The sequence below is a fragment of the Parasteatoda tepidariorum genome, chromosome 1 (assembly GCF_043381705.1).
Source record: "Parasteatoda tepidariorum isolate YZ-2023 chromosome 1, CAS_Ptep_4.0, whole genome shotgun sequence".
NCBI classification, from domain to species: domain Eukaryota; kingdom Metazoa; phylum Arthropoda; class Arachnida; order Araneae; family Theridiidae; genus Parasteatoda; species Parasteatoda tepidariorum.
Genome location: NC_092204.1, coordinates 87,014,793 through 87,030,772, shown reverse-complemented (window position 1 = coordinate 87,030,772; position 15,980 = coordinate 87,014,793). Strand labels below are relative to the sequence as shown.

Sequence of the window (15,980 nt, the reverse complement as noted above, 5' to 3'; positions counted from 1 at the left end):
TCGAGAAAAAGTGAAGTGATGATGCCTAACAATGTGATTTAAATCAGATTTAATTGGATGCCTGTAAGCGACGTCACGGGTGAATGTCGTACCTGAATGGCTTCCGAATCGACAAATGCCACGATTTACCTACGATGACGTTGCTGGGCAGGTCGACCTGAAAATTTATATTCTCAGTCAGTAGCCAATGGCCTGCAGACTCTAATTCATTAGTAGCCACTCAAATCTAATGAGTGGGCGATCGTTATAGATAGGTCCTTTTCATTTAACAGCCACCTTTTGCAAACTTAAAAAAAAAATCATATTAGAAATAATCTACGGATATAAAAAGATCCAACAATAAAATATATAAATACGGACAGAATTTTGTTCAACATACTAACTTGTTGTCGTAGGCCATTAAGGCAAGGGGTCCAATTGTTCTTGTTTTCCAGTGGCGCCATCTATCACCATGGATTTGACATCTGTCACACCTGTTTATAGGGCTGACCCATTCATACATACACAGATAGTAATTTTGACCTGAACCAGACAACGATCAATCTCTAATTCAGTCCTCCCAGAGGTATAGTTTGTTGTGAGAAGATGGAGGATTTTGTGATACTGGGAGTTTTCGGCTGGCTGGATCCGAACCCCCGTTCTCACAAATGTGAATCCAGCGCCCTGCCAACAAGGCCATCCCCACCCTATCATACTGACTTTAAGGAACTTTATGTAAGGATATTTGAGGAGGCAAAATTTATTTAATGTATGCATTACAGCTTTGAAATAGGTGAATCGTACAAAAACTCTCCTTCTACATTAATCTTTCCACTACAAATCGATAGATTCTGAAAGATCAAAATTTTGAATGGCCACATTGGACATCTTAATGAAAATTCTGTTTTCCAGCATCCCTTTTTGCTATAATGTACTTTTAATACTAAACGATTTTTGTTAAAAAAAAAAAATATACCAAATAAAGTGATAGGAAAAAGTGACCGCATATTTAATTTAGGTCGCCACTCATTTTCCTTGACTCGCCACGTGACGAGTGGTTATTTTTAGGTCTACTTGCAGGTATTCAATTAAAAAAAAGTTGTTGAATTAACAACGTAAGTCTAAGATTCACAAATTGCTCGTAATAACGAAACGATATAATTATAATAAAAAAGAGACTATGGGTTTGTGTAGTTTTTCCCACGCAATAGAATCTTTCAATTCTTGTAAAAATCGACTTAGTTATATTCTATTCTATAAAGTAGAATAGTCAAAACAAAAGTCCACGTTTTTTTCAGATGAATCCCTTGAAGAAGTAGATAGTCTAATCTCGATCAAAACTCTGAATAATGATAAATTTGGTGATGCTTTTAGACTTTTAATGTCAAGTAAAGATTTTGAAGCTGTCCTAAATCATATTGCAGAAGAATTAGTAAGTGATAATTCTCATATTTTTTATTACCAAGAACTAAAAACTATTATAGTAATATTTTCTTCCGCTTTTAGGGTTTTATGCTCGATTTTCAATGGGTGAATTACGCTAAAAAAACTTTGGATATAAAAAATGAAATAAAATGGATTGAATTATTTAAAGTAAGTACTAGCCTTTCTTGTATAGAATATTTGTTATTTCCTAGTTTCAATGAGGTATTAATTTGGATATAGTGTATCATTAAAAAAAAATTTGTGAAATAATTGTTTCACACAAAATGTTTTTTTTTCTGAAATCGGTTCTTTTTCATTTCTCGTATGCCTAAAATTTGGTAGTTTAGATTTATTAAACGTAGGTTTGGGGAAAAAAACCCTCAGTTTTAATATAATTTATGAAATAATTATAAATATTTTCTATAATTAAAATAGGCTGCTCATCAATTCTTGAATGCCTTAAGTTTCCCAATGAAAGTAAAAATAAATAATAAAAAAATTGCACTTTTTTTTCAATTCAGAAACTACACTGCAAAGAGAGGTAAATGTAATTTTTAATCAATTTGTGGTGTACCGTGCTTCTCGCCAGATGGCGATACAAGAAACTTTCCTTGTGTATCATTCCTTTCGCTAGATGGCGGTAGATGAAACTTACAAACTTTTTGTAATTCTGAAACTGGCAACACAAGAGTGAACCTTTCTCATAACTTGCAACCGCTGGCTAGTCAACCAGTCGTTTTTATTCTCCCGTCCAGTGTGGACGTACTCTGCAATATTCCGCAGCACCCTGCTGCTTTTCGCTGATTCTCCAATGTCGAACTTACTCTACTCGACTATCTTCAATAATTTTATTTTTATCCTAGAATCATGTAACCTTTTTTTTTAACTAACTTAATCTTTACTTTATTCATTATTTTTTTATAATAAACTGTGATGTTAAATTTAAATGTTAACTTTCTTTCCTGCTTAATAATTGAGTTAGCTTAACACCACGAATTCAATCTTGATACTTCTTTAATAGAAAAAAAAAGAATATCTCAATATCCAGTCATTAAAATTAGATAATTTTTAAAATTTATTTGAAAAATAAGACAGTTTATAAGAAAAAAAACTACATAAAAACCAACTATTTTTATAAGTGGGACAGGGTCTTCTTAAGGCTGTTTTTCGAAGGTTCCACCGTAATATAAAATGATGCTTTTTTGCAAATAATATGCTATTTTTTAACAGCTGTGAGTTTGCAATTGTTATAGTTTGTCTAAGCTAAGAACTCCTCCCGCCACAAAGTCAGAGGCCGTCTGGTGCTGTGGAAAGAAGAATGCTGCATTTTAGGGAGGGTAGCTTCACTTTAGGACTAACACAATAGACCGAAGAAAAAGATTCCCTTTCTCTCGCCGACCCGAGCCGAAACCACTCCAAAGCAGTGACCCCTACTTGAAATAGTCATACCTCGTTACCATAGTCACCGCCACAGGTCTAGACGAACGTCTGAGGGAGTTCTTATTTTAGACAAACTATACTCATGACTGTTATGTCAATTTTAGCCCTTCTGAAGCCAGAGCTGTCAACGCTTATTTTGGAAAAGGAGCAAAACGTCAATATTGAGAAAAGTCACAGTTTTGTGAAAATGAAAAGCGTGCGTGATCTAATTTTTTAATATTTAAAAACTTATTCAAATGTTAATCATTATTCGGGCTCATAAAAATTTTCAAAAACTGAGAATAAGGCAGTGATTTTGATTATTTTCATCTCGGTGGAAAAATGTCGCCAAATTTGGCGATTTTTTTTAAAAAAAAGTTTAATAACTTTTAAAATATTTAAGCTATTTGTGTGCTCTATGGATGGTGTTTTCTACACTAGGGAGCGCTGCAAGCTCCATACCGCCTATACTTCCGGGTTATTGTTACAAGTGTATTTTAAAGCGTTTATTACTTGCGTTTACAATGCTAACAATACTTGTGTTTACAATGCTTCAATGCTAAAAGTGCTAACACTAACGTAAGATGGTGCACCGCTTGCGACAAGAATAAACAGTAATAAACAAATGGAAAGAAGCCAAATCGGGACTTCCAAAAAAGCGAGTTATTCAAAATCAAGCAACCATGTCACCGTTTTTAACAATATAGCTATAAATAACTAAAACAAATTTTCACTTCAAACTCACCAGAATTACTTAATAACATTAATATCTTATGAAATACGGCAGATTTGAGCTTAGAAATTATCTAATTTATTTCTTTTAGTGAGAACAAAATTATCCGTCTGAAAATATCGCTTCGCAGAATAAGCTGTAGTAAGCAATTGCAAACTTTCTAACCGGGGTAATGGAGCTCGAGATTATTATTTTGTTTACATTTATATTGAAAACACCATCCATAGCCTAGACTATTCTTCACGGCAAGATTATATAAATCGTTTAAAATCATCGCATGCTTCAAATGTAAGGCTCTTAAAATATGGCTTTTCTGTTTCCCTTGGTGACAGAGCTTCGAAAAACAGCATTAAATGATAGGTTTTAAAATTCGGGAAGATCAATTCACAGGTTGTGACATTGTTTCGAGTTTAGCAAGAATATTTTGGAAATGGGAAGCAGATGATTATTGTTCAATTACAACCTTCTATTACCTGAAATAATTATAATAAATCGAAAATTTTCCAATTATCATGAATATACTACATAAATAATCTTGATTAGCATTTCAATCGAGCGTGAAAAGTCCGGAAATCGCGTAACATTGAGATGCCTATTCTATTAACAAAGAGTTAAGTTGTAATTTTTTGTTGTTGTTGCAGGTATTTAAAATAGATTTTGAAGAAGATTTAAAAGACTTAAAAAATCATATGATGAAATTCACCAAAATGAACGATGCAGGCGAAGCTGTATTTGATTGGAGTAGAACTTTGGAAGGCTTTATCGATTTTATAACAGTAAAAAAGTTTGTATTTCTTCCTTACTCAGTCATTCGAACATCTTGAATATACAGAAAACATGATTTAATCCCTCCAGCCTATTGTCCTCAATAATTTTAAAATTTCAAGAACTATTTTATTTTACAACCGGCGTTGAAAACTGAATTTACGACTATCAATGCTCCGTAGCCTTTTAATTTTGAACCTAACCCAGAAAAGAAGGGAGTTTCTGGATCAAGCGTTGGATCAAACTAGCTTCCGTGTAGAACTTTTTTTTGTTGATGTAAGTAACTAACCCGAAATTATGTTACATGAAGCGGAAAACCTTAACCTCCCATGGTTAGTCCAATGCAAAGGGATTCTAACTCATGATCTACCACTAACGATATTTTAAGTCAGCACTGTGATTTGTGCGAGACAGGAGCAGAGTTTGTAACCAGTCACTACTGGTATTCGAACCTGTGTAACTTCATTAGGAGGCGAACGGTCAATCTCCTGAGCTTTTCAATGACAATTTACGGAAATTTTTTTAGAAATCTACAACGCCTTCCTGGTTTGGAACGTGATTCTAATGGCCATTAATAATTTTTTAAAATCACTCATCTCAAGATGACAAGACTATTTAAAAAGAATTAAAGCCTTACAAATAAAATTAAAGTATTTCAACTATCGCATTCAAACTATCGCACCGAAACTAAAAAATCAGCCTTGGGGAAGAAAACAAAAGTTACAATTTGTAATTGAGTAAGCATTAATTAGCATATCTTAGGGGAACTCCCTTAACTATGAATATTACCGTATTACGTAAAAATTCAATCGTAATTTATAATTTAACGAAAACATCCATATTTTAGGCATCGATTTTCTAAAACGCAGTTAAAAGAAATGGAAGAAGAATCGCCTAAAAACGAAAACATAGACTGGAATTCTATTCAAGCATCAATTCCCAAAATTCACCTGTGGGATAGTGTAATTTTACTCTTGAAGAAATATAAGTAAGTTAATGTAAGAAACTTAATTCGTGCGTAAGTTACTAAAACTCTGAATATATATAAACTGAATATATGAAAGCCTTAAAACAATGTTTGTTGTACTCATAGCCTCAGTTTTTTTTTTCTTCCCATCTACTATTAAACTAAAGCTGTTCGTTTCCCTATGGATGGTGTTTTCAATATAAATGTAAACAATAACAATCTCGAGCTCAATACCTGCTCTAGTTTCGGTTAGAAAGTCTGCAACTGCTTATTCTGAGAGGCGATATTTTCAAACGGATAAATTTGTTTTGAAACAAAGATGTAAATTAGGTAATATCTGAGCTCGAATCTGCCGTATTTCATAAGATATTAATGTTATTATGTAATTCTGGTGAGTTTGGAGTGAAATTTTGTTTTAGTTAGTTATAGATACATTGTTAAAAAAGGTGACATGGTGGCAATATTTTGAATAACTCGCTTTTTTGGCCTATTTCCATTTGTTTATTATTGTTTGTTCTTGTTGTAAGCTGCTGTGCACCATCTTACATTTGTGTTGTCACCTTTAGCATTGTAAACATAAGTATTGTTATCATTGTAAACACAAGTCATAAGTAATCCAATATCAAAACACAATGATCACGTTGTAAGTCAAATGGCTTTAAAATACAACGGAAAGAGTAACCCGGAAGTATAGGCGGTATGGAGCTTGCAGCGTTCCCCCAGTGAGGAAAACACCATCCATAATGGATGGTGTTTTCAATAGAAATGTAAACAATCTCGAGCTCGGGACCTACTCTAGTTCCGGTTAAAAAGTTTGCAGCTGCTTACTACATGTTATTCTGATAGGCGATGTTTTCAAACGGATAATTTTGTTTTCAATAAAATAAATAAACTAGATAATTTCTGAGCTCAAATCTGCCGTATTTCATAAGATATTAATGTTATTATGTAATTCTGGGGAGTTTAGAGTGAAAATTTGTTTTAGTTATTTATTATTAAAAAAGGTGACATGGTTGCTAGATTTTGAATAACTCGCTTTTTTGGCAGTCTTGATTTGGCCTCTTTCCGTTTGTTTATTACTGTTTGTTCGTGTTGCAAGCTGTGCACCATCTTACGTTAGTGTTAACACTTTTAGTATTGTAAACAGTATTGTTAGCATTGTAAACATAAGTAATAAAATGCATTGTTTGCAAGAATCTCAAAACACAATGATGCTAAATGGCTTTAAAATACAACTGAAACAGTAACCCGGAAATTTAGACAGTCCCGAGCTTGCAGCGCTCCCTAGTGTAGAAAACACCATCCGTAAGAACTAGTTCGATTAACTCTGTAAATAATTGAATTTCTCGGCAACGCCTTGTGTGACGTATGGTTAATTCATTCTGCTTTGATTGGCGATTGCAATGCTCGAATACGCCATCTGGGGAGCCGGATGGCGTATTCCCCATACGCCATCTTCCACCCATACGATTGTCAAGAACTGATCCCCATACGCCATCTGGGGAGAAGGGCCAAAGGATATTTTCCCTTTTTATTTAATAAAAATATCTTTTAAAATTTCCGCGATGCTTTTCTTTAGAACTATGTTTAATTTAGTTTTCAGTGCCATATAGTTTTCCAACTTAAAAGATTTTAATCTGTATGAAAATCAAGAGAGAAACTAACATACTTCCTTCCTCTATGACTTTCCACATGCTAATGGGGAAAGCATGTGGAGTGTTGCCATAGGTAGAGAGTTCTGCTCTACGCCACCTGAAGCTTATTTCGATCGCCAATTGTTATTTTAAGCATAGACCGATTTATTTTTCAAACTTGAAATGCCAGTTTTTTCGCCTGAGAAACTGCCGTGTTTATTTAAAAATAAAATAGAAATCATTATGATTAATATTTAAAAATATTATACTGAAACGTAAAAAAAATTTTTTTTTAGACAAATAAAGAAATTTTAAAGCAAACTATAATTCAATAAATGTGTTATTATTAAAAGAACATGAACTGATTTACATTTTATAAACAAATTACGGAGAAATGTTAATTAGGGAGGAGCCACAGGTTTTGCCGAGAAATTCAATCAGAGCGCTCAAAATCTCTCTTTTTCTGTATAGTAAACTACCTTTACATAACAAACTGTAAATGTAGTTTACATGCAGCTGCGAGCAAGCGATAAGTAGACATAAGCGAAAATAAAAAGATTCAGGGCTAAATCAATATAATGAATTTTATAATAGCCTGGGTGAGTAGTCAAATTATTCAACAAAAAATAAGCACCTTTTAAGCACTCAAGATATTTTTAAGCACTTAAAATAATAATTTTGGCATTGTTAAAAATTATGAAGTTTTAAATCATATAAAATGAATGGCGTTTCATACACTACGCCGAAATAGTTTGGAGTTGAATGAATTGTGAAAACGTTGAATAGAACAATGTGAACTGCGTCTTTTTGCATAATTCGCAGCTGAAATCAACATGGTAAAGGAAACATCTCATTTTGAAAAAGGGAAAATTTTCGGTACGAGGAATTGATAGGTTTTGAACGAAAATGTTGAAATGTGTTAGTTTGAAGTTTGTTGCAAAAACTTCATCCCCCTTTATTTATCGATAATTTTATGTTTATTGTTGCAGACTCTATAGTTAATATTTATGCTGAGTACTAGTAATTTTATAACATAGTACACGCAGTTTTGCAAACTGACGAAAAGTGGTTCTCCCTTCAAAAAATTGTAATTGATTTTTTTCGGCATTTCTCTTGGATTCCTTGACACATCCTGCAATTGAAAATTTATTCTTCATTAATAAAAATTATTTTTCTAGACAATAAACCGATTATAAATACCAAAATTTCCTCACCAAGTGAAACATTTGTCTTTGAGAGATAAATGACCAAATCTATTGCTTAAGTGAAAGAAACATTTAAGTTAAATTAATAATTTCTCGAGAAACCTCTCTAATACAATAAAAAAAGCACAAATTTAAGTCAAGTGTTAAAAACCTGTTGCCTGTAGGGACTGGGCGATAAATCGATGTATCGGAAGATATCGATTGTATGCAATTATCGCCGATCTAATGTTCGGATTTCGAAGCATCGGAAATTGGGATTTACTTAGATGTGCACGATATTTCTGAATGTATCGTTGACATTGGATGTCTGCAAGCTCGGGCGATGATCGTGACTCATCGTTTTGATGACGCGATGAATCCAAATGATTGAAAAATTATTGTATCTTTTAGTTATGTGAAGTTTTTCTTTTAAGTGGTAGTAAATGTAAAACATTAATGCAAAATTAAATTGCAACATTCAATGCATACTAAAACTAAGAATTACTCGCAATTTTCAGTTCTGAACCAATCAAGTGTTTAATTTGCATTAAAACTTAACTTATGCAATTCATAACTAAGACGTAATACTTTGCTAAAAATTATAATTAGTACACAATAGTAGGTAATTCTATAATTTTGAAACTTCTTCACTATCTAGAATTGTTAGTCTATAATTATTCTTAACAAACTACACCGAGAGACCAGTCCCAACTCATCTAAAATAAAATATTTTATATAACATTAGTCTAGTTTTATGAGAAACAAATTTAGAATTGCAGAAAGTGGCAGTTGTATACCATTAATACAAGATTGTTTGATCCAGTGCCCCCAAATGTATTGATTTGTTATGGGAACTTAGAGGACTTTTGATTCACAAAAGATTTAGCGTGTACCAGTCACCGTTTTGTAAACGGAGATAGAATTCTCGGACATGGGCCGAACTAACTAGTTTATCACGGCTTGCAAAAATTAGGAAAAAAGTTGTTATCCTGAATTTTTTTAAAAAATAGCTTATGTACAGTTAGTTTTCTTAACTAAGAAGAAAAAAAAAAACTAACAGAATTTTTAAACTAACATGTGTTTAAATTTAATTTTATAAATTATTACTTTTTTTTTGCACCCCACTCAAACCTACAAATTCAGACTAATTGATGCAAACACAAAGTTATTAGTATTTTTTAACAGAAAATATTTTACTTTTTAAATAAGAATATACGATGAATAATTTTATATAAACTCTTAAATAATTTCTCTAGAGATTTTCTGACTTCAAGACAAAGATTAAATGCACAAAAGGTAGAAGTTGAAACTGAAAATACAGAATTGGACAAGCTACTAGCTAACTATTATAGTTATGATATACCAAATTAAATTTTACAGCAAAAGGAGGAAGCCTTGTTTTCAAGTATAAAAAATTTATTAGATCAACATTAATTTTCATAAATCCAGCTTTCCAAGGCACTCTTGTAAGAAACTAACTCTTCATCTTTGAACCACAGTGAAATTTCTTTTTGAGCACTAGGTACAGAATCACTACCATGGATGATGTTTCTAAAAAAAATAAAGGAATGCTTTATATTTTGACTTTGATGCTTTATTATAGATTTTCATTTAAATTTATGTAAAAAAGATATGAATTATATATGAATATTTTCTCGATGTAAAATTAAGAAAAAGTCATTTCTTCTAGATACAGTTGAACCACGATCCATCATTTTCATCCATGTATCGACTTGTTTTAACAGTCCCGCCACAAATGCTATTCTCATAATGTTAATAATAAAAGCTTAGATAGTTTTAAAAATAAACTGACTCCCACATCTAATACACTCACAAATTCTACTGACAAAAAGAAGTACCCTCTTATGTTACTGATAAAGGAAAAAAGAAAAAAAAAATTAAGATTTCGTTACAGTATGGTAAAAATGCCTTAAATATCAGGTTTGGCAGTTTCAGTTCATGGAAAAGTTGTAAGACGTGGTTTACGAAATGGTTGCACAAGCTAAGAAATGACACCGATGTAGACAGCAAAATGAAAGTACAACCAAAAACAATTTAACAAAAGGACCTAAAACCTTTAAAATCACGAGGAACTTTCTGCATTCAAGCATTTGTCGTTTTCCCTTATCCATCGTTCACAACGAATGGTCCCTTGAGATATGATCAATTGAGGTTCTATTGTATTTGCTTAAATAGCAAATTAATTATCTAACATAGATTTAATTTTTTTAAATTCTAATTTCTACTCCACCTTTATTATATTGGTTTCTCAATCATTCAAATTTTGATTCAAACCAATATGGGAAGTAATTTCTACTAGTGACTTATTATTGCAGGAGAAAGTTTTCATGACAAATACTGCTTCATCTCCATTGGTTGATTTTAAATCTAGAGGAGTGAGTTCATGTAAACTATGAGCCAATCAAAACACACTCACAAAATGCAAAATTATCGCAGGATTACTATACCACTGCATCACTTTGCCTGCATGAACTCATTCTTTTCTAAACTTCAAAATTATTAATGAGAGGGGAGGGTGAATTTACCAATTTCTCCCACAGTATGACATCCATTTAAGAATGCATCACAGATGATATGCAGCACACAATAATTTTTTTTCCCATATTTAATAAATTAACTTATTCATTTAGCAACCAAAATTTGTGGAATAGAGAAAAGAACTGTTGTACCTTATAACCGACTCAAGTTTTCTTTGAGACATAAATATGAGTTTTTAAAAACTCCTGTGGCAGAATTTTTTTGAGCTAACTGCGACAAATCTCTCTAGCTATAATATCTGTCTGAACTCAATAAATATTCATTTCCAAGTCATAATAAATCACAAGTAATTAACTGTAGCTATTTATAACATTAGAACAATAGGGCAACTGATTTTATTAATTCAGGATTCAAGAAAGGTGGCATTGCCAATTTTCTTACACTATTGGACATTAATCCCCATAGTCTTTATGTATGAAAATAAGAAAAGCCAACACTTTTAGGTCTAAAAAATTTACAAACTTTTAAGTGGGCTATCAATAGTGGCTTAGTTTTGGGGGACAAAACCCCTTCCGAAATTATATATATTACTTGATTAATGAACTATTGTACGGTAAGTAATGAACTATTATACTGAAGTAGTTGTTAATTGTTGTTTTAAGGCTGAGGGAATGCATTGTTCTTGTTTTCCAGTGGTGCCATCTATGGCTAAGAGTCAGATTTCTTCCACACTCATACGTTTGTTATGGAAACATGGAGAACTTCGTGACCCGGCAGATTTAATGAGCACAAGTCACTATTTACTACACAGGGAGTCTTCAACCAGCTGGATTCGAACTCTCATCATCACAAACGCGAGTCCAGCTTTCTATCAACCAGGCTATCCGGCCTATTTAAACATTTAGAATATATATATATATATTAGAAGGAGGTAACCAATAACCCCCTCGAACATGAATTAAAACTACCCCACTGGGGCTATCAATGATGATTTACTTAATTTTTAAGAATATACCAAAAACTTTCATTGCGTAATGAAGTCATTACAGAGTAAGTTTCTGTAAAAAGGAACCATGTTTTACTTTGTTAAAATCAGCATTTGTTATGAGTCACAGTATATTAGTCAAGCTATAAAACTTATATCAGAAAATACAAATTAACCCCTAGCCTGCCGAGTAAAATTTATGGGATTCACTCCCGAGTGCCACTGTTTTTTTGCTCAAGTGTGCTTTGTTACGCGGTGTTTTGGCAGGGGGAAAAGGTGCAGGCGTTGCAATTTAAAAACAGTTTACTTTCACAATAAAAGAAAAAAATACATATCTTAAATTATAGAATAAAAATACAATATAAAAGGTGCTAAAACATCGCTGTTGTATGATAAATCATGAAACTATCATCACTTTTCGACATATTCATCCAAAGAATAAAAAGCACCAAATACACACAGGAAACGAAAGCGAAAGAAGAAACCAGACCTTTCTCAAATAGAAACACACAAGCAATAAATACGATGATATCACTTTTCCAACACATCCCTTTCCCCCTCCTCTGAAATTGGCAATACATTCCCAAAAACTTTCAAGGTCATTTTACTGCATTCCGTTATTGGGGGTGTAGTTTTATTTATAGCAAAGCACCGTACTTCGGAAAAGCATGCTAACACATCGTCTGGCCGAGACGTGTATATACACTCTCGGCAGTTATGGGGTTAAAAATCCTAATTTAGTTCAAACACATTAGAATTCGTTGCATTTAATTAATGTCAAAAAGCAACCATTCTTCATTAAAATATTTTAATTCTAATTTCTATAGTGGGAAAAAAATATAGCTAGATGAACTAAGAAATAAATTTTACCATTAGTGTTCAACTTAATTTAGTGTTTTGAATTGTATCAGCTTACTTCTAAGCCTACCTATATTAAAAGAGATTATATTTCATCATCAGGGGTCTGTCCAGACATTTTGTGAAAGGTCCGTTTTCATAAAATTGTGAAAAAAATTGCCTGTAATTTGTGAATACAAAATAGACGTTAAGTCACATTCTTTCAACCAGGGTCTGCTTTTGTGAATTTGTGCAGATAGGGTCCATTATTGCAAAAAAACTTTTTCAAGGAGTTTTTAAATTGTACAGACAGACAAGATTATGCTCAACACTGTAAAATTATAATTAAAAAATAGACAGTAATTGCAGCTACTAAATTAGATGCAACATACAAATATTTAGTATTTAGCCTATACTGCTCAACACACAGAATATTCATTTCGGACGAATAAAGGAAGAAGCGTCTGCCAAAGACAAAATTTAGTTTGCTTACATCTGTCTTCCCCCCCTTTCCTGGGAAGGATTTATTAATTTAACAAAACAATAATAAAGATAAACAAATTTGTGAAGGGTTCGATTAAAAGATAAAAACGGACCCTTCACAAAATAATTTAAGTTAAAATATTTTGTGAAGGGCCCGTTAATTTCTTCTAAACATACCCCTGATCATATTTTATTAGGAGCTATACACAAATTTTTGTTTAATTTGAATGAAATCTTGTAAAACTAATCAAGTGAATGAATTAATGAATAAAAATATAACAGTTTAATAACCTTACCTTCCAACTTGAATGCACAAATCTCCTCTGAGGGTTCCAGGGGCAGACATCAAAGGGTTTGTAGCTCCAATAATATCTCTTCCTGTCTTCACAACATTATCACCTTCCCAAACCTAAACACATTAAAAAAATTTGTACACAATTCAAAATCAACGAATTGATTAATTATAACATTTGATTCAATTAAAAATTACCATCGGGACAACAGGACCCATTTGCATGTACTGAACTAAACCGGGGAAAAAAGGTAGGCTGGACAAATCAGCATAATGATTTTCGAGGAGTCCTTGTGAAGCCTAAGCAAAATGAAAAAAAGTTAGTCATACATCAGAATCAAAAAGAATTTTTTTTATAAGTCTAATGCAATTAAATATAAAACGTTATCACTGAATTCATTAGTAAAATTCTTACTAAGCTTATAAAGAAATCAAAGATGCATTATTTCATTTTAATTAACACACACAATATTCCTAACATACTAAGATAAAATGAAACCAACACAAAATCTCAACAAAAAAATTTATGTGCACATTGATTAACTCTCGTAACTAGTTTAAACTTCACTGTTGCCATGTCATTTTGGCGAAATTCATTTGAAAATCATAAATCTTTTAAAAAATGATTAATTTTTAATAAAACTATTAATTCATACCATAGGGAATAATAAAAAACCGTGGCATATTTGAAATTGCACAAATATGAATTTTAATGTATTATTTTTAAATAACTTAAACACCATATCAAATGTCTGATATATTCAGGGTTTGAAAAAACCCGGGGATTTTTGAAAAAACCCAACCCGCCTGGGTTTTATTGAAAAAACCCGGGGAAAATTGGGTTTTATTTGAAAAACCCGGGGAAAATTGGGTTTTTTCATTTAGTGCTCATAAATTTTACTGTAAAAATATTTTTATTTATTAAATAGTGTTGTATAAGTAAACACTAAAATTTCATCTGACTTTTACCTGTAATAAAATTAAACTGGAATAAATATTTAATGGTCTTCCATGTTTTTATAATACGATTAATAGAAAGTGAAATTAAAATTATGTATAATTATAAAGAGTATCAGTTACTTGTCCCTTTTTTCAAATATTTAGATAAATATATGCATTTTAACTTTATAGTTTCAAAAAACAAATTAATCTTANTAAAAAGGATTTTTTTGTTGAAAAAACCCACTTATCGTTCCAAGTGGGTTTTTTCAAGGTGGGCCCACCCAATAAAACCCGGGCGGGTTTTTTCAAAGTGGGCCCACTTGGCGAACCCTGGATATATTATGAAAATATGATGCACAATCTTGAATTGCTTAAATAGTAATCACGATGTGCGGTTTAAAATCCTGTGAACATAATTTTAATTCACCTTTGCATTGGTGCAAAAACTTGCTAAATACCAAACACTTGTTGTTTGCTTGTTAGAAACCAAACCCTGCGTACGGCTAACCATGGGAAGATTTCGTGGTTTTCCTCTCTGTGTTCACAAATGCAGGTTAGATTTATAAAAAGTCCCCAAAGAAAGTTATTTTTTCCTAATGTTCGATACAGAAATTTCCTTGTCTTCTGGATTGGATTAAAAATTACTAGGGTATGGAGTTCCAACATTGATGGGCGTAAACTGAAAATTGGATTGGCTGTTTAACAGCAGATATAAAAATTAAAATATAGAGGAAAAAAGTAACAAGTTTCAGACTATCAGAGCAATAAGAGTTAGAGGAACCGGTACTGAAGTACTAATAAAAGTATTTTAACAAAATAGCACTGCAGACAATAAAATTAAATAGACTTAGTTCACTGAATTTCCAAGTGAGCTCCCGCTTTGCAAAGCAGATTTTTAACTTCCCGAGGAAAGGGAATCTCAGGTTTTCTGTATTCAGAGAGTTGTCATCCCTCTCGAATCAGAACAAAGGGACCTACTATTTGTTCATGTTAACAACATTTCAAATATTCAACATGTAGTAAATACTACTTTAAGATATTAGTTAAAGAGTGCAAGGATTGGTTTTCAAAACTAAGGGAGATGAGCAGTGAAATAAGTGACATGAGGAAATAAGATTATAAAAAAAAATCTAATTTAAAGGGCAAGCTGTAAAATTTACATCAAAATTTAAGTGTAACAAACTTTTAGGGGAAGTTACTGAAATTGAGACACGTGGATCCTTACCTGCATGAATTTCATAGCAACTAATTTAAAGCCTTTTTCTTCAAACCGACTGATAATTTTACCGACTAGATTTCGTTGAACACCATCAGGTTTGATCATAATGAAGGTTCTTTCACGAAGGGCCATGTTGAAGCTTAATTACTTGAAATTACTTTTAAATTAAATTGATTACACAACTGTTTCAGCCGGCGTCTGTAATTAAAGTGATAAGAAGTGAGTTTTGTAAAGACAAAAAGATGACATGCGAAAAATCTGCATCAATTTAGTATAAATATTTGCCAAGAGAGGTCAGTAAAAAGGAGTTGAAAATTTTATTCTTGTGGTCAAAGCTCAAAAGCTGTCTAAAACGTCTGTAGTTTGTAACCGTAACAGATTGATGTATTGAATAGGAATTACATTGATGTAAACAAAAAGGTAAATAAATAATTAATCTCAGTTATGCTCTGATTTCTCATCAAACAACAAATTAAATAAAGAAAAATCAAATGCACCTTTTTTAATGCTTTGTATTATCTAAAATATGTAATATGTATGATATAGTATCTAATATATTTTCATAAAGTAGAGAATTCATCAAATGATTTATATGCTATTGAAGTGTCGGAAGGCAG

The 15,980-nt window shown here is 32.0% G+C and overlaps 3 protein-coding genes across 9 annotated transcripts in view; 2 read left to right on the top strand and 1 right to left on the bottom strand.

Annotated features, from left to right (window-relative positions):
- LOC107455111 (dynein regulatory complex protein 1) overlaps positions 1–9,584 on the top strand; it is a 25,534-nt gene extending 15,950 nt beyond the window's left edge. For both annotated transcript variants that reach the window (XM_071183377.1, XM_016072561.3), the window contains exons 11-15: positions 1,278–1,411; positions 1,486–1,572; positions 4,198–4,340; positions 5,169–5,309; positions 9,363–9,584. In XM_071183377.1, coding sequence (XP_071039478.1) covers positions 1,278–1,411; positions 1,486–1,572; positions 4,198–4,340; positions 5,169–5,309; positions 9,363–9,477 — 620 coding nt within the window. In that variant the 3' untranslated portion in view covers positions 9,478–9,584. The remainder of the gene's footprint in view (positions 1–1,277; positions 1,412–1,485; positions 1,573–4,197; positions 4,341–5,168; positions 5,310–9,362) is intronic.
- LOC107455110 (UV-stimulated scaffold protein A) overlaps positions 6,448–15,980 on the top strand; it is a 29,524-nt gene continuing 19,991 nt past the window's right edge. For 3 of the 6 annotated variants that reach the window (XM_016072560.2, XM_071183373.1, XM_043040185.1), the window contains exon 1: positions 15,661–15,783. The gene's annotated coding sequence lies outside the window, so the exon portion shown is untranslated. Of the gene's footprint in view, positions 7,522–15,660 lie in introns of those variants that run through there. The other 3 variants (XM_071183360.1, XM_071183371.1, XM_043040188.2) reach the window with 3 other exon arrangements.
- LOC107455112 (nucleoside diphosphate kinase) lies at positions 9,502–15,712 on the bottom strand. The gene is made up of 4 exons (XM_016072563.3): positions 15,370–15,712; positions 13,401–13,502; positions 13,207–13,319; positions 9,502–9,657 (listed from the first exon to the last, which is right to left on the bottom strand). The coding sequence occupies exons 1-4, from the start codon at positions 15,493–15,495 to the stop codon at positions 9,537–9,539; spliced, it is 462 nt and encodes a 153-aa protein (XP_015928049.1). The 5' UTR covers positions 15,496–15,712; the 3' UTR covers positions 9,502–9,536.